The sequence below is a fragment of the Myotis davidii genome, unplaced genomic scaffold (assembly GCF_000327345.1).
Source record: "Myotis davidii unplaced genomic scaffold, ASM32734v1 scaffold575, whole genome shotgun sequence".
Classification (NCBI taxonomy): Eukaryota; Metazoa; Chordata; class Mammalia; order Chiroptera; family Vespertilionidae; genus Myotis; species Myotis davidii.
The window spans coordinates 7,727,741-7,752,350 of record NW_006290306.1 but is presented as its reverse complement, the minus strand read 5'-3'; the positions used below and the strand labels follow the sequence as shown (position 1 = coordinate 7,752,350).

Sequence of the window (24,610 nt, the reverse complement as noted above, 5' to 3'; positions counted from 1 at the left end):
GACCCACCAAATTGAATAAGCTTCAAGCCTGTAAAACTAAGATCTGCCTTTAACAGAACATTCACCTTCCTCAATTCTTTGCCTTTGGCTATGAACTTCCAAGCCCAGATTAACTCCATACAGTAAATGTAGAAGGAATGACAGAATCAGGAAGTCATCCTTCAGGACTCACCATGAAATAACCAATTCAGACAAGGGTCACGATTGATATTCATAAACCTTAAGGAGGAGAGTTACTGACTACCATCCTCTAGTATGGTCACCAAGCGGCTGTCTTACTCTGTATAACCTTCAGGGCTCTGAGCTTCAGTTTTCAGACTAGACAACCTTAAACTCATAGAGAAACTGCAGAAGTTCATAATTTGGGCTAGTACTGGGGGCTAGAAAGTAACATGTGGCATCAGATCCCCCTTCTTTCCATCAACAGAAGTGGCTGGGGTTAGAGGTGGGCAAGGGCACAGCCACGCCTGGGAGGAGGCAGCACGCACACCGCCCTCCTGTGCCACTCATGAGCAGAGGCACTACGTCAGACACAGTCCCCTCCCAGGGTCCCAGGACATACAGAGGAATAAACAGACCACATGAGGCAGTGCAATCACTGAAACGAGGCACACACAAGTACTGTGAAAAGCAAAAGCACCCCCAAAGGACTGAATGCGGGTACTTCAACATGCTGGTCAAGTCCACACCCCTCACAATGCCTAATGGCTGGCTGTTTGGAGAGGCTTCCCGCCATAAAACTAGGGGAAATTACTAATTCCATGGCTTTCATAAAATTCAGAGGTCCACCAAATGTTTGCTTGGCAGATTTTTTTTTTCCTCCCAAAGGGCAGCTCATTAAGTCCAACAATAAAGCAGGCTCTGTCCTGAACATTTACAGTGTTTTCCCAATGAAAATTACAATTGACAACTACCAGAAGAACAATGCAGAGCAAAGAGCTCTGGTTTCTCCCACTTTTCCAAGATCCATCTCAAAGAAGCACTTGCTTCTCAGGTTTCCTGGACCAGTATTTAGCTCAGTCATTATTTGGACGCATGCATAAGTAGATGCGTAGCTATCAGAAGTTTATCATTCAAAGTAGTCAAATCTTAAAAACCAAAAGATCTATTCTTTCAAACCTCAAAAGGAAGAAATCTCATTTAATTTCCAGATTCCTCCACCCATAATAAGCATATTACATAAAAATACAACTATGCCTTGTCCACGTAAGAAAGGGACACTAAAAAAAAATAAAATGTGTGGTAAGAGTCTTCAGAAATAGCTGAATGAGCATATTAAAGGCACTGCTATTCAAAGGGTTCATTATAGAATAAAAGTTCCAGCACCACTGGGAGTGATTTTCATATGAATGTTGGGTGTTTCTGTCACAGACAAGTCTCTGGTCTACACAGAGAAGCGAGTCACATCAAGTGAGTAAGGGGGCTGTGAGTGACAAGGTGGAGAGAGGGTTGTTCAGATAAGGGGCAGACATTACAGAACCCCTTTTTCAAAGAAAACTTTGAAGATTTTGTTAAGCTTTCTTCCAGGAACTGTCACAAAATAACAATACAGTTGCAAATGAGTGGTGCTCAGTGGCCATGCACTGCTTTTTCACAGGCCAGCTGGCTGGGATGGAAATTAGCATTAAAGAAGGACTCAGGATTACTGGGTTCACATACAACAGCCCCAGGAGAACATTCCCAAATGAAGGAGGACCCTCAACATAGACATACAAACAAAAATCAAGTTAAAAACAACACTGCCCTCTGAAAGGAACAGCAGAGAGAAAAATAAAATCCTCCTCACTTCTTTCTGAACCTTCCTAAATCTGCCCGTTCTCCAAACAGTGTCCAGGTCCCCACAGTAAAAGTCAACAAACAAGCCATGGGTTTTCAGCTGCATTATACAGATTAAGAGAAATGAGGCTGGTGGAAGAAGGGGGAAAATAGCACAATTCACCCCCTTTTTTCTACCCAGAAAGCAGAGAAAGGGACCCAAGTGGAAAAGCCCAGTACCCCAGACAGAAGCAGGGGACCAGCAGTCAGAAGGCCTAAATCCTAACTAGTCCTGGAGTCTACCAGGAGTCCTTTGATGGGTCTCTTAACTTCCTGAAGGTCCTTGTCCTCATCAGTAAAACATTGAGACTTTAGTGGTTCTCAAACTGTGCTCCTTGGAACCCTAGGGTTCTCTGGAGGTGCCTTTGAGGCAGCCACAGTGACACAGGGGTAAGGCAAAAAGGAATGGGGTCTCTTGCTTCCGCTCAACCCCAAAGAGTAAAAAGTTGATCCATTTTATATATCAAGTTTGTGAGTAAAGACTTTTGTTTAAAGAGTGTCAAGGTAAGAAACATTTAAACTTGTGGTGATTTTTGAAATAAGCTTGGTGAGCTTATTTCAGCCAAACAGTGGACAATTGTCAGGAAACAAAATCTCAAGGGACTAAGAGAATGCTCCAGAGAATGGCCGTCTTGCACCGTATTTTATATAATACAATTAAAAAAGAAGATGCAAATGGATACAAGAAATCCATTGGTGATAGATTAGGGAGGTGGGAGAAAGCAATACAGGGAAACCTCTGTTATTAGATGAAAAGTAAAATGATAGACACATACATCTTTTACATAGGTGGTTACGGGGGATCCTACATAGTCAACAATTAACGTGATAACAATAACAATGAGAGGATTTAAGGTCTCCACCCTGGTGCATTGGTTGTGCCCTGAGGGGTCTGGAGAAAGGGGAGTTACCTTGACGTTGTGAAGGAATGCTATGGTAGATGCAAAAGACAATAGACAGAAGGAAAAGAAAAGACAATAGACAGGTTGGTTAAGGTATTTAACTTTTCTCAAGGAAGATTCTAGCCTAGGACATGAGCTATAAACTGCTTTTAGTTAAAAAGTTTTAATTTCAGAGCATCCTTTGTGGTTACTATAAGTTTCTGAGTTTGCAAGATTGCCATGCAGGCCTTCCCTGAGCTGGTTAGCACGAAGCCCCTTTTGGTCCACAAGAATTTATTACCAAGACAATTCACAACTAAAATGGTATAAAAGCATTGAACAACATACCTTGTTGTTATTGTTTTTCAATCTTTATAATTATGTGTCTCTTTGGATTATTGTTGTTTGAGTTACTGGATTGAAAGGCTGGGTAAAGTCAACCCTCAAATCTGTATATCAGATTCTATTATCTATATATATAAAAGGCTAATATGCAAAGTGTCCCCTCAGGAGTTCGACCGTGAGTTAGATTGCTCGCTATGACATGTGCTGACCACCAGGGTGTGGTGTGGAATGAAGAAAGGCCCCAGCCAGCAGCTGGAAAGCTCCAATTGGCCCTGATCGCCAGCCAAGCCTAGAGACCATACCCGTGCAGGAATTTCATGCACTGGGCTTCTAGTTCCTACATAAAAGGTGAGGACACCAAACCTCGAATAATTCAAGTACACCTCCTGACATTGATTCTATTCTTATAGTTAAAGAATAATCTTCACTGAACAATTAGTTACTTCATTATTTTTCTAATTTCTTTTCCATAGAACATGAGGTTCTTCATTTGTATTTTCTAAGAGTAAATACTTACCCTGGAGTGATTAAATGAATAGCCACAAGTTCTGCCCAACAACTAAATTTGTGGGGTACAGGAAAGCCCAAAACGTTGACAAAGCCTCCAGGGAAATAATGGTTGTTAAGAACTTTCAAACCAAACAAAACTCCTAAAAGAGAAGAAAGAGCATACAAATATTAACAATCCAAATGTGGAGATAATCAACATTTACAAAGAAAACTAGTTGAAAGTGAAAATGATTATTCCACTACATCAACTTTTTGCTTTGAAACATATTTTAACTGCTTACAAGTCAACCCAAAGTGCAGTAGAAAGACAATGTACAAAGTAATAATTCTTGTGATGTTTCTTAACACAGAAGTTAATACTGATTTTCCGCATACTACTAAATACGTAACACATAAAATGAAGTTATAAAACACCAGCAATGGCACTAAATGCCACTGAAATGTACACTTCAAAATCATTCATTTTATGCCATGTGAATTTTAACTCAATAGAAAATAAGTATGTTAAGTCACATGTATTTTTCTAACCTCCATGGAAAGATACTGAAGGAAGGACATTTTTCTTTCTTCTCCCACAATTAGATGCAAGAGGGTGCATCTTAGAGGGAGGGGGAGCAACAGCAGGGGAAGTACAGGGTTAGATTTCCTCTGTTTCAGGATCATTTCCTTCCTCCCCTTCACTTTCTTATTTACAGAACACCTAATTTATGCCCTGATGGCCATTTAAGTCCTATGACATATACATAAAAAAGAACCAGTAAAGGTTAAAGGGAGAGGTAAGGCAACGCATGGGTAAAGTCATGCAGCATGGTTCAAATCTCAGCTTCCCACCTACTAGGTGTGTAACCTTGAGCAAGTTTTTGGAAGTTCTTTACTTCTCTGAGTCTTAGCTTCCTCATCTATAAAACCAAGACAATGCCAGCTCCCTATGAGCCTGTTATATGAATATTAATTAGTGAGTTATATAGAGTGATTGATCTTGGCTCCTAAAACATGGTGAGCATGCCATGGTAAGCATGATGCATTTATTTGAATGAAGTTATTAAGAGGCATACTCATCTTTTTACAGAACTCCCCATCACAGTTACACTTGTGGATCTCTCCCTGGTCCCACCAGTGCAGATATCAGTATTCCGACTCCTACAAAACCACCTTTGAGCAGACTGTAGTCCAAACTGTCCAAGAGTAAATGATCCAGAGCCAAATCTATGTCCCTCCTGTGGTCCAATCAGCCCCCCTCTCCAAAATACAGCCTCTGGCAGCCCTTACCCACTCAATATGTGTTTTCTTCATCAAGTATGGCCCACGCTTCATAAAAAATAGCAGCCCACCTGCCTTACTATCTCTATGCATGCTCCCCTAGAAACCTGTCAGCCTTACCTGAGAAACCTACAGCACAACTCCTTTTGAAGTCGGGCTCACCCATACACTCTGCAAAAGCAAATTCCAGGAAAAGGTACACCACGCCAGTGAGTAGGGAGAACGTGGTGATAACATAGGCAAACCATCGGCTTCCTAGTCTTCTTTCCAGATGTATTCCTTTCCATAGCATGGACACCATATTGAAATACAGATGCCAGTCGTCCGCGTGGTGAAAGGGGGAGAGCAACAAGCGCTGCCAGTCTTTCTCCTGGTAACATTTCTCCACGCTAAGGCAGGAGCTATACACTGGCTTCAAAGGACTCAGGAAGAACCAGATGTTGACAGCCAAAGTAGCCAGGGTGACAGGTGGAATATTATTGATGCCAACATGGAAGATTTGAGAAAGGAGCAGAATAAGCCCAGCATTCAATCCTCTTGGTCTCCGTTGCATGGTTAGATGCCAACCCAGTGAAGGGGAAATGTGGGATCCAGGGAGGTATAGAGAGAGCTGAACCTAAAACAAAAAATAAAATGCACATGAACATCCATCAATGAAGAATGAATGAAATATATACTACTCACTTAAAGATGAGCTTCCATTGTGTACCCCATCTCTCATCTACCAGCAGCATTTATTTCAGTGTCTTCCAGACATTGGATGATGTCCTTCCTTCATATCACATTCTAAAATAGAGACTTTTCTCCCAAATCCCACTGGACCAGTTAATGGGTGGGTATGCTTTCTCTGATAAATATGCTATGCAAATATGACTTGTATTCCTTTTGAGCAAACTTGTAACCTAATTTTAAAAAACCTACAAAGATAGTACATAAATATTTAATAATGATTTCTATTCAATGCTGGAAAGGATTCTTCACCCCCTTCATTTTCTCAAAGAAATAGGCAATTTTGATATTTTAGATAGAGTCTGCTCCAAAGTGTTTAAACATCAACAAGACAGTTTTAAAATGTAAGCATATATTATCTTCTAATCCACGTGGAAGGTATCAACTCCCGGAATACTTTATTTTCACAGAAACTTCAGCTTTTAAACGTTACCTACTAGGAGCTAAATCCTGGATTGCAACACTGTTTTTAAGGAGCTCACATTCTATTAAGAAGTAAATTGACAAGTGCCACACAATGTTCTAAACACAGTGACAGAGGGAACCGAGACGCTAGGCACACACTTCAGCCTGAGGCGGTGATGCGCCTCCCGTCTCAAGGGAGGACAGGAATTAGTGACACAGGGAAGTGCCAGGGTCCAGCAGTCTGCTTCTGCATCCCGGGTCCTGGCTGACCTTGTGACTGCCTTCAGTTGACAGGATGCAGAGGAATCGAGGCCTTAAGATGATCTGCAGGCTTCTGCTCTCTCTTGAAACCCTCCCACACACGTGGACAAGTCCAAGATGGCCAGCCACCGTGATGGTCCCAGCCACCAACCAGCTAATGCCCAGAAGCAAGGTTGTCTAGGTGACCAGCAGCTTCCCACACAAAATGGGTAAGTCCAGCTGAGCCCAGACTAACTTGCTGGCCCACAGAACAGTGACCCACATAAACTATTTACTTTACTTCATGGAGTTTTGGAGGGGTTTGTTAATACAGCAATTACTGACCAAAACAGGAGGCAACGGCTTTGGCGAGGGACTGATTTATGTTCACGGGAAGGAGCTTGTGAAGAAAGAGACACAGACTAACAATTCAAGAGATAAACAAAATAAGTCAAGTCCTTAAAGGGAAGAGCCTTGTTCGTTATGACATTTATGTCATCAATAAATGCAGATATGGGTCAGTAGGCAGATTAGGAGACAGGACTCTGAAAAAGTGCTCGTTTGGGTGGGTGGGAGGGGCTCTGTTTTCCCTGTGGAGCCTTCTTGGCTTCCACCCAAACAGGAAACACACTCTGATACACTAAAGACTCTCATTCAGAGGGCACATCGGAACATACACAGGTTTTGGAGCAAAAAAGGGCAGGATTCTCATATGTACTAACCCTATGACCCAGGGCAAAGTACTTAACTCTCTGAACTTCAAGTTCTTCACTTTTGGTTAGGAATGACACCTCCTTCCCAGGATGACTGTAACGTCTGGAACAAAGTAGGTGCTGAATAAACGGTAGCTACTTTTTCATTATGAAAAGGTAATCCCACTTAGGTGAAAAATCCTTTGCAAATAGAAGCATCCTGATAAGGCTCAAAGGTACTTCTCATCCCCCCATATAAATTCTTATCAACATCACCCCCAAAAGAAATGCCCAAGAAAAAATCTCTATGTGCCTATGTGTGTGCATATCCTCATTACTAGCTTAACCCCAGTTTCTTTATTGCATGGGCTTATTATTATAGCTCTGTAGCACTCTCATAAAATTTCCACTGAAAAGTTCCCAAATAATTTTGGAGGAATGGTCTCTATTTTTCACATTGGCCTTCAGGATGATTTTCTTCTTCAACTACTGTGACTTTCTCACAATCCTCCCATGTAATCACATGTATTAAAACATCATTACCTGTAATCTGAGCAATGAAAAAATATGGCCTTGATCATTAACTAACAAATAAACCCTTCAGTACCAGTACAAACAGTGTTCTATGGAGGCCAGGCTGTGAACAGGAGAAAATAAAAACTAATTATGTCTTTGCTTAAGAGAAAGTTCTCCCTTGATTGGAATTGTTAGTGATGAAAAGTATAAACAACAGAATAGAATGTCCCCAATCATTTTTCACACTGTACACCCAGGCTCACATTATATTTGCTTTACTTCTGCCCAAATCTAAAGGTCCCTTTCTGTCCGCCTCCCTCCTCACCTCAGCTCTACTGCTCAAGGCTCCTGCTTCCCAGGACACTGCTTTCCCCGCCTTCACCCGCCTCTGATTTTCACTTCCGGCCTATCCTTAGACTTTCCACACACTCGTGGCATTCCACTCTCATGCTTTCTATCATTCTTTTCCTTAGAATGATTCCCACATTTATATTTTTCAGCCCTGATTTCTCAGTAGGTTCCAGGGACATAATCTTATAGGAAGTATATAGTCTGCCTGATCTCTTTGGTTTCTGGAAACTAAATTGACCCTCTTCACACAGAATGACTACTCAGCATTCTTTCCATCACTCATTTATTTAATAAATATCACGTGCCAAATGCATGCCAGTCACTAGAGGCACAGCAAAGAACAAAATACAACTCTAGCCCCTAAATGGCCCATTTCTATTTGCTGAAGGAAACAAAAATTCTGGCTGCAGAAAATCAGAAGATGAATAAAATGAATATATACTTACTGCGAAGGCAGATATAAGCACAGTCAATGTGAGAAGGGCACAATATGCTGGGCCCCGCTTTCATAGAGGCCACTAGAGTATCAGTATAGGTAGAACCTAAGTTTGAGTTTTAAGTAGCAAAGATTAATTGGCACCATTTCATACCAGCTCCCTTAGTAGTTTAATAAGTCAGCCACCCAACGCGAAGGATGAAGCTGGTGACAAGGTAATAGAAAACCCAACTGGTGCATGTGAAGACTAAATCTGTAACTTGACCTTGTGGGCTAGGAACACCAAAGACAAGGACAACAGATGGAAGTAAGCAAGTGTTGACAATAAAATGAATATTGCTTTGTCCCACCCATCAAATACACAGAGATTTTTACAGTGCTGAGTTATAAGAGAGACCACAGAGGCATGATCGATTATAGCAATTTATCTATGAGCTGGAAGCTGGTACAATGTGTTTGGGAAGTGATTTCTTTATTCTAATTTGTATCCAGACCATAAACTAGTCACTGCAGCTCAAAGAAAAGAGCAGGCTAGTCTGTACATCCCACCTCAGAAACACATCCTCCCGCACACTAAACATGCCCAAAACAACACGAGGTCATCCCTTCCAAGTCTGTCCTCCCACCCATGTTTCCCATCTCATGACATGGAATCCCCAGGCAACCAGTTCAAGTCAGTGATGTAGAAAACACCCTTTACACATCCTTGGCCCTCATCACCTCACTATCTCAAACACCCATCCATATAAGACTCAGTTAATCCTTCCAGTTTGTTGCCCATTTACATGCTTCTAACTCTAGGGCCACTACTGTAATCTAAGCCTGGATTACAACAAATTTCCTAGCAGGATTCCTTGTTTCTCCTCTTACACCTACCAACCATATTCTACTGCTGCTCAGAGCAATATTCAAAAAACTACAGTTGGATTCTCCTGCAGTAAGCCTTCAGTAGCTTATCATTACAGTTGGAATGAAGACCAAACTCTTCACCATAACTCAACACTTGTGCTTATTAGTGCCCTGACCACTTCTCTGGTCTCATCTCACACTGGTCTCTGCCTCAGTCACTAGCCTCCAGCCACATGGGGGCTCCCACACCAGGAGCTCCAGGATTACAGCATAAATAGCCAAGGGCAGAACTGTCTTATCCATTTTGATCACCATTGAATACCCATAGCCTAGCCCAGTGACTGGCATATAGTCAGTGCTTAGTAAGTATTTGACCAATGACTCAAGATTAGTATTTTTTATTACATCTTGATTATACAATAAGTGGACTGAAAAGTTCTGAATACTGATGAGATGTTTATCTCTAAGAATTTGTCCTGCAATTGTAGAAACCTTCCCCAGAACACTATATTGTTCCACTTGCCATTTTTAGTTTCAGAAGTGTTTATAACATTTATCTCAACTATATAGAAATTAACCTTTGATCCATTTAAAATGTATTAATAGGCTATTTTGCTAGTACTAGTTGATTTTTTAAAATGGCATTTTAATTATGTAGTAATACACACCAAAGTTGTGACAGATAGAAAATGAAAGGCTTCTTGAAATATTGATAGGAAAATTATCCATATTTACTTTTAATGAGAAATTAAAAATTTAACAGGTATGTAATAAGAAAAAACTAAATGGCTGGAACAAACAAAAGAAACTGAATTCATAACTTGGGAAACCAATGTGTCTCAAGGGGGAGAGAAAGGAGTTCCATAAAAAAGGAAAAGAAACTAATTGTGGTGATTTTCAACTCTACTTACAAAGTGGGACATATTTCATCATTATCATTTAATAGGGAGGTATATATTTCAACTTTCAGATTAAATGTTCAAGAACAATTTAGAGCATTAACTTGCAAGAATATACAACAGTTATAAATTATATATCCAATTTGGCATTGGATAGTAACCAAATTAATTTCACAAGAAAGAAAGAAATGACAGTCTTAATGGGAATAATAAAATGCTATTCTGAAGACAGCCTTCCATATCACTAAAAGTGCAACAACTCTTACAATTACTCACTGATATTTTTTTAATTGTGTGTTTTTCTTTAAGACTCAAGAAAAGGCCAATCACTACATATGTGAGATTAATTAATGCTATTGCCATTACTACTATTTTCATGCATGTGGTAAATTTCATTTAATAATAGTTCCATATATTTTAAGTATATTACCTAAAAAAGTCATAGAGGAGAGAGTAGGTTTGTTCAACTCATTTGGCAAGTACTTATCAAAGGCTTACTATCTCTCAGGCTCAGTACTTTGCTAATGCCTGATTTTCTAGATGCTTAAGCTTTGTTTTTTAAAAAATTGAGATATATAAATCACATAACATGAAATTCACTCTTACCGTGTATGATTCAGTATTTTTCAGTATATTCACAGGTTGTAAAATCAACACCACTATCTATTCCAGACCATTCTCATTACTCCAAAATGAAACTCTGTACCCATTAGCAGTCACTTCCTGCTCTCCCCTCTATCCCAGTTCCTGGCAATCACTAATCTACTTTCTGTCTCTATGGATTTGCCTATTCTAAACATTTCATATAAACTGAATCATACAGCATGTGGCCTTTTGTGTCTGGCTGCTTTCATTTGGCATGTTTTCAATGTTTATCTGTGTTGTATCATGTATTAATAATATAGTAGTTCCTTTTTATGACAGAATGACATTTCATTATAGAGGGATACAACACTGACTTGTCCATACATCAGATGATGGACATCTTGGTTGTTTCACTTTTCGGCTATAATGAATAGTGCTGCTATGAGCATTCATAAACAGTTTTGGGTTTTTTTTATATAGAAACATAGATTCTGTTTTCAGTTCTCTTGGGCACATACCTAGGAGTAGAATTGCTGGCTTATTTGTTAACTCTATTTAACTTTTTGAGGAACTGCCCAACTGTTTTCCAAATTTCTGTACTCTTTTACATTTCGCAGTGTCAGAGATCTCCAATTTCTCATCTTCAACAATACTTGTTTTTATCCAGTTTTTAATCATAGTCATCCTAGTGGGTGTGAAGCGGTATTGATTTATATTTCCATAATGACTACTGATGAGCAAATGCTAAAACTTTCATTGCTTAAAACATAATATAAACACACATGCTCACAGATACACAGAACCATACAGACAAGCTCACTCGCTCTCGCTCTCTCTCGCTCTCGCTCTCGCTCTTTCTCTCTTTCTGAAACAGTTTAACAAGCTCCGGTCAAACGAATGCTACAGAAAGAAAAATGAAACTACAAAGACATCGTTCAGGTTCAACTGCAAGGATGTCAGCACTCCCCTCCCCTGTGATGTGCTGTGTTGAATGGGAATGTAGTCCAATAGCAGGGGCAGGGCTTAGACCAACACATTCAACTACAGATACTGTAAAATCGCTTTTGAAAGAAACAGAGGGCTGGTGTACTTTATTGCTTCAAACGAAGCAAATATGCTGTAGCAATAGCAGACTCTTTATGCTAAACATAAAAACTCCCTCTGCTTTTTACATTACAAGAGCTGGACAACAAATCAGTGCATCAAAAATACCACATGAACTTGGTCAAACTATACACACTAGATGCTTTTTTCTCTCACTCTCATTCTGTTTCAAGACAGTCTATTCTCTCTAGGAATGAAGTGAACTGACCAATTCTTCTCCTGTAACTCTCTCAGGAGTCTTATCATTCATGGCTTTCAAATCCTAACATAACAAATTATTTTCTCGGCTTGTTACTATAGGACCAATAAGTGAGAACTTTTTAGTCCAGCACAATAATAAAATTCTGTTTTTCCAATAAAATTGCTAAGCATAATTTTTTCTCCTACTTAGTGTAATTTTTTTCCTACTTAGCATATTTTTTCCGTAAAAGGCATTAGCTTCCTTAGGCCCCAAGAGAACCTAACTACAAAATGCAGATTTTCAAGATAGTTTTTGAAAATAAGAAAATTGTACAGTATAATATGTATTTGCATTTAATGAACAAGAATTTATTAATGAAAGACTTCAAAGTAACTTGTTTCCACTTTTCAAATACATGAATGTATTTCAAAAAGTTTATAGCTTATGTGCAATACATAATTGTTATGTGCAATACATAGCTGTATGTATAACATGTAAATTATGATTTTAAAACTTAATATTTAAATATTAAATGCAACAGCTTCACATCACTACACTGTGTTCAATTTATCACAACACATCAGCTACCTGAGTTGATTGGTCAATGGGGATCCTGGGAGTGCAGGGAGGAATCTCCATCCGAGGACCATAAGAGACCCTGTGCTCGTGGAAGACAATCAAATGAATGAAAACTGACTTTATAAATAAAAAATGAAAACTGGAATCCAATTATATGAAGAAGGTAATGGGAATCTAGTCTTTATGAATATTGTGCCACTCTCAGTAATTACATTCCAGCATGTATTCATAGAACTATCTACAACTGGGACTCTGTTCCAAGGGAAATTGAGAATTGAGAGCACTTTCCTCTTTTGAGGGCTGCTGAGACCCCCATTTATACAGTAGTTCTCCACACTCATACACTTCACCGTTATAACTGCATGAGAAATTGTCTCATTCGGCTCCACATAACCATTAACTATCTCCCTAATGCCAACTGGCTAAATCCCTCTAATTTTACACTACCAGATTTAGAGTTCTTAAGATACAAGACTTCCTTTCTTTCCCTCCCCCCATCATATACCAACTCCCCAAATGAAAACAAATAAAAGTTTCCTTACCTTAGTGAGACACTGTCCAACTGTCCTTTAAAATAGCCTGCCTTAAATATAAATGCCATCCACGTGGAAGGCAGAATACCTGACCGCTGGTGAATTAGAATTTAAGACCACTAAAGTAATAGAAGAATGTTCCAGGCAAGTAAGCAACCACTATTAAGGGCATATGTTATGTGGTGACAAACCTCACTGAAGACCATGCCCTATCTCCTAACAGTCTTCCCTCAGTCGACTTTATACAATACCTCACTCGATTTGATTTAAATCCAATCTCATCATGTTATCCCCTGCCCCAATCCATCATGCTTTCTCACCTAGAACAGCTTTCTGTACTTCATCATGAGATTGAACAGTGTTATGGTTAATAGAATGAACTCTGGAGCCAAGTGGCCTGAGTTTGATTCCTGGCTCAATTGCTTAGGTATAACTTTGGGCAAGTTCTCAATTAATTTATGCCTAAGTGTCTTCATTTATAAAACAGATGCTAAATAGTAATAAACCTGCTTCAAGGAGTTGATGCGTTAGCATATGTAAAACATAATAAGCACTATATAAGTATTAGCTGATGTTAACTCTTTATCATCTGATCAACTTCAAGGCTTTCAGTCCAGGATCCAATGTCTTATAATATTTATGTACGTTCCCAATAATAACACATATGTGAAATTATTGATAGTTTACAAAGGAGTTGTGTCATTTGTTTCATTTAATTCTCACAATCCTGTGAAGACAATATTAGTTCCACATTATCTACTAGCTGGTCTACACAGCACTTGCCAAGAAAATCATTCCCTGCCCTGCCATCTCTCCTGAAGGATGCCCATGTGAGAAGAAACTCAATGGAGCTTCTGCCCTGGAGACTTCCCAGGGATTCAAATTTCAACCCTCAGCTTTCTCTGTCCAAGGTGCTTAATTAAGTGAAGCCATCTCCTCAGATAGGCAGCCACAGGGGGTACTCTTACCACCAGAGGTCACCAAAGTGAACTTCACACACATCCCCTACCTTATATTGTAAGTCTGACCATTCCCAACATAACTGCCCCATTTGGTGGAAATCCTTTCTGCAGTTTTGGTGTGGAACCGTAAAAGAAAGACCAAAATTGCATGTGTCTTGTATAGATAATTACTGAGGCAAAACTGAGGTGGTAGCTGTGAAAAGATAAGTTTAAATTAAATACAGGAAAGTGGTTTCAAATGATACAATCACTTATTCTAAGCCATAGAAATACCTTCCCAAGGCAATAAATGGAATCTCCAAAAGAAATGGTCAAGTCAGGCCTTGGTAATCAGCTCTATCCTAGAGTCTAACAATATCCAGGAAGTGATAAGATCGATCGACTGCTGCTGGAAAACGCTAGATCAATTTCACCAGGAGGAACTGTGGCACAGTACAAAGTACACAAGGCTAAACACAAGACCAGCTTATACCTGGCCCTGCCACCAAGAAGGGGGTAGAAAGGTGTGAGAACTAAAAGATAAAACAAGCAAACAAAAAGCCATCAACACGATTAGCACCAAGACCAAGCTTTGCTACTATACTGAGGACTGGCTGCTGAGGGTAAGAAATCTTCAGGAATAATGAGCTGGTCTCAGGTAAAGGCAGAGGACTCAGGGAAGGAATGCACATTTAGGAAATGCTCTGAACTAGTTTCAACAACAACTGGCTGTGTGTGTCAGCTTCATGCCAGTTAACTTACACAGAGCAAAGGAAATGAAGATCCACAATTCATTCATTCCAAGGGACTGGGGTTTTGCCAAAGTGAAAGGAAAGGACGAGGCTGTGGTAGTGGTGAGCAGTCTACAGGCGACTCCTGGCAATTTGGAAACTTTAGGTAAAGAGCACAAAGAGTTGATTAAAATGAACTGGGCAGACTATTCCCCAGTAAGTCAGCATTTCCTCCCAGCTGGTTCTGCTCCTAGCTTGGGGGTCATGAATGTCCAAGATCATCAAACACTTAAATGGTCTATTTCTTCAGGTTCAGTCGGTTAAGTTGCTCTGCACCACAAAAAGCTCAGAAATCTGAAGGATAGTCTAAAGCCTGAATGTCCCCCCTAAACACAGAGACTGGGACATAGATGGAGAAAAAGACAGAGAGATGCAGAGGGGAAGAGAGAAAGAGGCCAGAGGAAAACATCTGTCAATTCTGCCTGGTGAAAGAAAGCTTAACTTTTCTCAGGATTACAAGAGGCTAAATTTTAACAAGGTCACCAATATAATCAGACAACAAAGTAACATACTGACCATCTATTAGGCCAGGTAGTTTTTAGGCTCGGAGGGGGAAAAGGACAAAGTGCACACAACTGCTGCTGTTTGTTTAACATATTTTTATTGATTTCAGAGAGGAAGGGAGAGGGAGAGAGAATTATCAATCAGTTGCCTCCTGCTCTCCCTCTACTGGGGATCAAGCCCACAACCCAGCACGTGCCCTTAATGGGAATCGAACCTGGGACCTTTCAGTCCATAGGCCAACGCTCTATCCACTGAGCCAAACCAGTTAGGGCAACTGCTGTTTTAAAGGAGTTCAGAAGTTGCTTTATTTCCTGCACATCATTGGAGAGGCAGCCATGCTTAACCCTACCCGCCCCCATCCCCCTAGGGCAGGGGTGGGCAAACTTTTTGACTCGAGGGCCACAATGGGTTCTTAAACTGGACCGGGGGGGGGGGGGGTGCGGAACAAAAGCATGGAAGGAGTGTTTGTGTGAACTAATATAAATTCAAAGTGAACATCATTACATAAAAGGGTACGGTCTTTTTTTTCAATAGTTTTATTCATTTCAAGTGCGCCAGATCCGGCCCGCGGGCTGTAGTTTGCCCACGGCTGCCCTAGGGTGACAAAGAGTATAGATTCAGAGACAGAACTGCCCCAGCTTATCTTCTAAGTCACCAGAAAAGTTTGACAGAAGATTCTGCAATTAATAGGAGCTCTTTTGTGCACACACATACTTTTATTCATTTACTAGAGATCCGGTGCACAAAATTTGTGCGGGGGCGGGAGGGTCCCTCAGCCCAGCCTGCACCCTCCCATTTAGGTGGGCCTAAATGGGCAGTCAGACATCCCTCTCACAATTCAGGACTACTGGCTCCCAACCGTTTGCCTGCCTGCCTGCCTGATTGCCCCTAACCGCTTCTGCCTGCCAGCCTGATCACCCCCTAACCACTCCCCTGCTAGCTTGATCGACGCCTATCTGCTCCCCTGCCAGCCCAATTGCCCCTAACTGCCCTCTGCTGCCAGCCTGGTCATCCCTAACTGCCCTTCCCTGCCGGTCATCTTGTGGCAGCCTTCTTGTGTCCACATGGGGGCGGCCATCTTGTGTGTTGGAATGATGGTCAATTTGCATATTACTCTTTTATTAGATAGGAGGATTGTGGCCCATTTGCTGCGTAGCTTTCAAGCATCCTCCCTGGGATCAGGGAGCATTCAGAAAAGGACACACAGGCGCAGGGCCTCTACTGTCACCTCACCTTGGATTTCCCAGGGGTAAGAACATCAGGAAAGGGGATCCTGTAAAGGTCCCCTGTCCTGTAGACTCTGCCTAGAACAGTGATGGTGAACCTATGACACACATGTCAGAGTGACACACACTCATTTTTTTGGTTGATTTTTCTTTGTTAAAGGCATTTAAATATATAAAATGAATATCAAAAATATAAGTCTTTGTTTTACTATGGTTGCAAATATCAAAAAATTCCTATATGTGACACGGCACCAGAGTTAAGATAGGCTTTTCCAAAATGCTGACACGCCGAGCTCAAAAGGTTCGCCATCACTGGCCTAGAATCATGCACATCCACATGCGAGACCAGGGTGACAGCACCTTAGAAAGGTGGCCAGGCCTCGCTCCTCTCTGCACTTTGGGATGTGCATGATTAACTTTGGGAAAAATACTGAAGTGCAAATGTCCAAATTAGGTGTGAACATTCCATTTTCATACCCCCAACCCAAGCAGCTTTAAAAACAAACACCTTTTGTAATCGCAGAATAGGAGACATTGCTAAAAGGCCCCTTGAAGCCCCAGTAATTAAATTGAAAACATTGAGTACTTAACCTTATTTTCTATTACTATCCTATGTCTAGTTTCCCAATCAGATCGTGTTTGCCTCTGAGTCTTCACTTAGTGCTAAGTGGTGGCAAACATGGCTGGTCTATTTATTAGCTGTGTGACTTATCTTAGGCAAATTCATCAAGCCATGTCTGTTCCCCCATCTTCAAATGGGTTAGTATGAGGATTCCATTAGCACACTCTTGATGAATGTAGCTACTTATTATTATACATCAGTTTTATAGCTTAGGCTTCTCCCAGAAGCAGACTCTGAGACAAAGGTTTCTGTGCAACTAATCTACTTGGAAGGTGACAAATACCTTGACAGGGTCATGGAGAAGCAAGATAGGGAAGGCAAGAGCCAAAAATGTATGCATCGTTAAGCCAGCCATCACTGTGAGTACTGGCGCATAATCCCACCGGGGACCCTGGGAACTAGTAGAGTTATGCCTCAGTGCTATCCCCAAGACTAGGGGTCCGCCTTAACTCCCGTCCCTGTGGCTTGCCATAGCAGGCAAAACAGGTGTCAGGGGCCAGAGAAAGCACTCAGGCAAAGAACTTACAGCACTGCCAGCACCACTCCCTGACCGGGCTCTGTCACTTCTGCTGCGGTACTTAAAACAAGCAAATTTTTCAACTGTAATTAATATTACAGTTGTAATTAATAATACAGTATCAGGGAACAATTTGAACATAATACATATTTCGCTTTTGATTGTATTTCATCAGCAAGAAGTACCAGGTGGATTCAGAAAAGTATACTCAGCTGAAGCAAGCTTCATGGAAATCCACAAAATGTACACATTTGCACACCTCAATCCAGCTACCTCAAGTTCACAGATTGTCTTATGAGCTACACCCATCAATGTCTGCCATCCAATTCCAGATAACCCTCCTTCCTCCACTGACAATAATTCACAAGTTGCTACCACTTCCACAGCAAAATTTAGGACTTTCTGAAGGGAGCGGGCTGTATTTATGGTAGCACTTGTATATTTTTGATTATATAAGGCGTAAAATTGTGCTACTATTTTATTAGTAGAGAGAGAGGTTTCTATCTCTCTTTTTTTTTAATCCTTACCTGAAGTTGTTTTTTTTTTTAGAGAGATTGGAGGGGAGCAAGGAGTGGGAGAGAGAGAGAGAATCGATGTGAGAGACATATTGATTGGTTGCCAGGGGATCGAGCCTGCAACCGAGGTATGTGCCCAGACCAGGACCTGCTGGTCCATAGGCCGATGCTCTAACCACTGAGTCAAACCAGCCAGGGCCCATCTCTTCTTTTTAATGTACCACTGACAAAGTTTTGGGGTGTTTTGCTCCTAATACCATGGCCCCATAAGCCCTGTCGTTTTTACTGCCTGATTGTGCTCAGAATGGTGAGTTTAGGAATGCGTATGTCATATTCTAGCAGAGCTGACTCTACCCCTAGTAGAAAGTGTGCAGGAGAGAGGACCGTCTACACCCAGGAACCACTGCTGCTTATTCCTTATTATCCCACTTCCCCTCCACGTTTACCACCATCATCCCATTCTTCAACCAAATCCACCAAATTTAGAGGCTCTCATCACTCAAATACTGAAAATACCATGTGCTCTGAACTTTCTCAGACAAATTGGAATAGGAGGGGACAAATTCTCTCAACTTATCAAATATGCCCCTATTGTTACGTCTTCTCTACCAAAAGTTGTTTTGCCATCCTTCACATGGAACTTAAAAACAAGATTCATTTAATTCAGGGCATTTGTTTATTTAACTGCACATCCTAAATGTGCCAGGTTTCCAGTCTGATTGTAATTACTCAATGACACAGACATCTGTGTTTGGCCCGATGCTTTTACGAAGAGAATTCAGTGTAATATTCTGTTTGAGCAAACCAATTTCCTCAAAGCAGCACAGAGTAGAAATGAGAACCCAAGATCAGATGCTCCGACCACACATGCAGCACAGTGAACACGCTGCATTTACATGCATTGTGCACGTTTCGCTTCTAGACAGCACACAAGGTCAAACCCCTAACTGTCAGTTACAATAAGCTTCCAAACTTCTGGTCAATTACCTGGCTAATAATAAAAGACAAGGCTATGACATCATTACAGTTATAATTAATTTACACAGGTCAGCTTCCCGTTAATCAAATACATCTTTAAAAGCATTTAATTATTGTTCACCTAGAAAGCGACACCCCAGCTCTGTTAAACGAAAAAAGCAACCTTGCTGGATTCAGCATGAAAGGCTGCCAGGCTGCTCTAAGGCACACAGGACAACAGGCTTCACAGAGCACACCCTGCACCGCGGGAAGGGCTGCCATGTTCACAGCAAACAGAAGCACAGGTGACGGGCAATGCGACACATCTGAAGAGTTTCCCAACACAAAGAAGTTGTCAGGCAGCTGGGGTAAACAGACAGGCTCTGGGAAAAGACATGTCCCAATGCTTTTTGTCACAATGATGCACAGGGCTGGCAATATTAACGAATGCAGAGTACAGGACAATGTTTGAGGGCATGGTCTTTTTGGTAAGATCTCTATAACATACCACTTACGTGACCTTAGGGAAGTCACTTAACTGCCATTTCCCACCTGTAAAAGGAAATAATGCAGGCGTATTTGGTGTTGTGAGCATTAAATGAGATTATATTGAGATTATTTATGTTTATAAACTTAGAAATGACAGTAATTTTAACCCATATAAACAAATAAAGTAAAATAAGACATCAACAATTTTAAATAGCTTTACAGTATTTTTATGACTTAGTAACCAATTAGCATTTTCTGGGTTTTCTATGATTCCGCTTTTTTAAAAAAAGTATGTTCTTGTTGATTTCAGAGAGAGGAAGGGAGCGGGAGAGATAGAAACATCAATGATGAGAATCATCGATCAGCTGCCTCCTGCACACTCCCTACCAGGGATTCAGCCCGTAACCCAGGCATGTGCCATGAGAATGGAATTATGACCTCCTGGTTCATAAGTCGACACTCATACCGAGCCACACTGGCCAGGCCCACTTTCTTTTTTTAATCTTCACCAGAGGATATGTTTTTATTGATTTTTAGAGAGAGCAGAGGGAGGGAATGAGAGAGACAGAGAGAGAGGAAGAGGGATTGCCTCCTTCATGTGCTCCAACCAGGGATCAAACCCCCAACCCAGGTATGTGCCCTGACCTAGAACTGAGCCTGCAACCTTTTGGTTTCTCAACCTTCCTAATGCCGCGACCCTTTAACACAGTTCCTCATGTTGTGGTGACCCCCAACCATAAAATTATTTTGTTGCTACTTCATAACTGTAATTTTGCTACTGTTATGAGTCGTAATGTAAATATCTGATATGCTGGATGTATTTTCAGGGGTTGTGACCCACAGGTTGAGAACTGCTGATTTAGAGGATGATGCTCCAACCAACTCAGCCACCTGGTCAGGACTATGATCCCACATTTTTAAACCTTTTCATGCGATTCAATTACACACACATTATTTTAAATAATATGATGGGTGTTTGGAAGACACATGAAAATAGAAGTGATTCTCTAATTACAATACATTTTATAATAAAATGTCAAACCACAGTTTTTGTCAAAATTGTCTTTAAATCATCACTACATTTGAAAATTTAATGATCCTCCATTTCAGGATTTAAAAAAAAATCTCAATATGTCAGATGGCCAAATTTTTATTTTTCCCTCCTTTTTAAAGTGTTACTGTCTTAACAAAAATGATTAGATTATCTTTATACATGAAAAATGAAACTACTGGATTTTGTACATAGTCCTGACTTTTGCTCCACAGCGAGGTGAATTAGTGCCAACTCCAATTTTGATCCATCACCACGTATGATTTCCAATATCAATCATAAGCCAGTTCCTTCTCTCACAGACTACAAGCTTTAGTGTAATGAGGGCTCATTAAAGTTCTTCCACTGACAGCCCATCAGACATAGGGCCTAAACCAGCAGACACAGGGAGCAGCAATGCCAACATCCCACCATCTCTCCCTTCAAGAGGATTTAAGTAATTCCACTCTCCCAGTTGCTCCACGCCAGATTTGTCTACCTAAAATCAATGAAAAAGTGATAGCCACCACACCCTTTAAATTAATGTGTGTAAGGACTGTTTGTAAATTATTTATGTAACCGAAATCTGCCCAGCATAAGAAATAGTCAAGACTTCAGAGATGTTGTTTCTGCTCCCAGAAAGCACACAGGACGTCCACTAATTACTAGGTGATAGGATTTTGCCTGCCCAGCATCAATACCTCATTCTTTCAGTAATAGGAATCTACCTCAGACCTTCACTGGATGTGGTCCTGAGGGGACCGGCAATCAAGAGGGCCAGTGACCAGAATTGGAATAACTCTCTCCCTGGAATCTAAAACTTGTGTAGAGACACTAATACCAACGACTCCTGGAGTTGACACTCAGAGCATTACTAGTAACTTAAAGAATTTTCCAACCCTAGCTGATTTGGCTCAGTGGATAGAGCGTCGGCCTGCAGACCTGAAGGGTCCTGGATTTAATTCTGGACAAGGGCACATGCCCAGGTTGCGGCTCCATCCCCAGTAGGGAGTATGCAGGGGGCAGCCGATAAATGATTCTCTCTCATTGATGTTTCTAACTCTCTCACCCTCTCCTTTCCTCTCTGAAATCAATAAAAATATATTTTTTAATCAAAGAATTTTCTTATCTACTAGGTCTATGCAAACCTTGAGACCCCACCAAGCTGCTGTCCTGTAGCCTGGTGGTTTGGCTTTTCTGTCAGTTCTCTGAGCTTACCCATACACTTCCAATATCTTGCTCTTGAGTTATCGGGATGAGCTTTAACTTAGTTTTGTTGTTTGCTGTCAAAGAACCCTACCCAGAATACTATGGCATTTGCCAAGGACTGGCAAGCAAATCCTAGTTTACCTCAAGCATTACCAGCTCTCATTTTCTACTGCGTACAATATTCTAGCCCCTAGGGTATAAAGCAGTATCTCAAAGGTCTGCTCCAGGCATGCCCTAAAGAGAAAAGAGTGCACAGTGCAAGCACGTGAGTGTGAGAGTAACTTCTGCATGAGTAAAGCAAAGACCTCTCAAAGTCATATAGTTAGTGCATAAACTTGGACACCGGGTGAAGAACATCACCAGGCCTCTGGTTTAATAATATCTGAACATCCACTAAGGGACAAGCACTGTTCTTTGAGGCAACCACAGCCTAGAAAGAGAAGCAAACACACAAACAGCAACAATATAGTTTGATAACTATAATAGAACTGTAAATAAAAGTGCATGGAATGTTTAGAAAGTAGCAAAATTAAAGTTTTGTATGATGTGTCGGTGGAGAAATAAAGAAAATACTGGGGCAGGCATTATCCTGTGGGCAATGGGGAAGGAGATGAAGTGACCAATGAAATTCATAGTCAAAAGTTGTGGAGCAATTTCACAAAAATAAAAGGATTTAAATCATCACTTGGTGGATATACTTGTATAGCTACAAGCTGGAAATTTAGAAATCTATAAGGTTTCGTACTGCCCTAACCGGTTTGGCTCAGTGGATAGCGTGTTGGCCTGTGGACTCAAGGGTCCCAGGTTCGATTCCGGTCAAGCGCATTTACCTTGGTTGCGGGCACATCCCCAGTAGGGAATGGGCAGGAGGCAGCTGATTGATGTCTTTCTCTCTCATCGATGTTTCTAACTCTCTATCCCTCTCCCTTCCTCTCTGTAAAAAATCAATAAAATATATATTAAAAAAAAAAGGTTTCGTACTAATACAAAATTAACACACCTTGAAAGAAAGGAGGAAATCTTGAAAACTTTGGTATGAAGGCAGGGACTTCTGCTACAGGGCAATATGCACATATATTTATTCTTCCACTTTTTCAAACTTAGAATCACAACTTATTCATTATAACACATAATTGCAAATCGCTGGTATTTGTAACATAAAAACTGTATCAAAACTTCTTTCAGTGTTGCCCAAGAGACTTTTCTCGAGGAGAAAAAAAATCCAAAATTAGTAGTAGCTGTCAACTCTCTCCCTATATATTATGAATATAGAATTGAAGTAATTGTAATATGTATATAAATCTTACTCATAACTCTCCTGATATTGACACTTTGAATTAAAAATGCAAAAGCAAGTTAACACCATGGAGAAAGAGCTGTTATTCTTATGACAACACTCTTGGAGCTGAAGCCAGATTTGCGGTCAAATCTGGATGCCATTGCTTACTGGTACGTGACCGCAGGCAAATCATATAATCAATCCTGCTGAGCTTCTTTATCCAGAGATGAGAAAAACTTCCCTTACTTCCTGGAGTCATTGTGAAGACTAGATGAAACAGCATATTATGCGAAAACACGAAGCACACCCCCAAAGTTTATTTTCCATTCTCCCTTCCTCTCCATAAAGTAATGAGCCTTTTCCCCCCATGGATCTAAGCTTTATTGCTTTATAACTATTATGTGCATGTACTAGCAACAATGTCCAAGAAAGTAGATGGTAACTAACACCAACATGGAAACCTGAATGCATGCATGGTTAGTTGGCTATCATTGAGATCCCAAAGGGCTCTTGCACACTATCTATTGCTTCCCAGAAATTCGATACATTTTCCTTTCTGAATACAGCCAAAATTATCCACAGGCTTTGAAATGTCACCATCAGGATGCTGCACAGAGCAGCTGGTTGATTGAAAGTGACTGCCCCTCCCCCATACTCCAGCTGTCACCAGGAAACCCTCAATGTGTAAAAAAAGACAAAGCAACATTACTTCCCCTGTTAATAACAATCTGATTCTTAACATTCATTGAAATAATTTTTCTTATGAAAGCTCACTATTAACTAAAAATTAACTGTAAGAAAAATCCCTTATCATATAAATGCGAACCAGTTTCCTCTATACAACAAAAAATCCCAGGGGCAGTAAACACAAGTAATGTATTTCCATGGACTCCTCGTTTCTTTTTCCTTGAGTCATTTGTAATGCTAAACAACAGCCAGTTAAAATATTTAAATAGCTTTAACAGTGATACAGCTGCCATACTTGAGGGATTAAAAAAAAAGCTTAGATTTCTCAAAGAAAAATGTGCACAGACACCTCTCTATTTTTATAAAATATGGGTCAGACTAAAGGTTGGATTTTTTTAAGTAATCACTCCTGTGCATGAGAAGCTATACTACCTGTCTAACGTTGCTGAAAACCTTGGGCACTGTTTTCAGAACACGTCTGTGATTCCCACCCACAGGAATTCTTCCTGCCATGACTTTCTTAGGTGTAGCTCATCTCCTGAGGATTCTTACCCCTCAGACAGAGTTTCAGACCAGTGACCTGGACTCCTACGTCCCAGGGACATGCCTCAGGTGTGACCCTGCAGAGGCCCTGTGCCCTTCATTAAAGCCTCTCATCTCCTGAGCGCTACAGGTGAGATTCTGCTAAATAGGGTTCCCTGCTTTTAAAAATATCTGAGGCCCAATGCTTGGATGACAACTACAGCCTAAAAGGAAATCATTTTAAAGCATCATTTCTATCTTTTTAAAAGAATGTTTACATAAACATGCACATATCTAACTTTATATGAATGTATAGATTTACCCCATCCCCATATTACAAGTAATTATGACCTGGTATGAATCCTTTCAAGTATTTTCCATGCTCATATATTCATATGTGTATATATATAC

The 24,610-nt window shown here is 40.6% G+C and overlaps 1 protein-coding gene across 2 annotated transcripts in view; it reads right to left on the bottom strand.

Annotated features, from left to right (window-relative positions):
- The window catches only part of RHBDD1 (rhomboid domain containing 1), a 96,136-nt gene that overhangs the window by 70,076 nt on the left and 1,450 nt on the right, over positions 1 to 24,610 (bottom strand). The window contains exons 1-3 of one of the 2 annotated variants that reach the window (XM_015563671.1): positions 11,032 to 11,198; positions 4,932 to 5,427; positions 3,559 to 3,691 (exon numbers count right to left, since the gene is read on the bottom strand). In XM_015563671.1, coding sequence (XP_015419157.1) covers positions 3,559 to 3,691; positions 4,932 to 5,364 — 566 coding nt within the window. In that variant the 5' untranslated portion in view covers positions 5,365 to 5,427; positions 11,032 to 11,198. Of the gene's footprint in view, positions 1 to 3,558; positions 3,692 to 4,931; positions 5,428 to 11,031; positions 11,199 to 24,610 lie in introns of those variants that run through there. The other variant, XM_006763411.2, reaches the window with a different exon arrangement.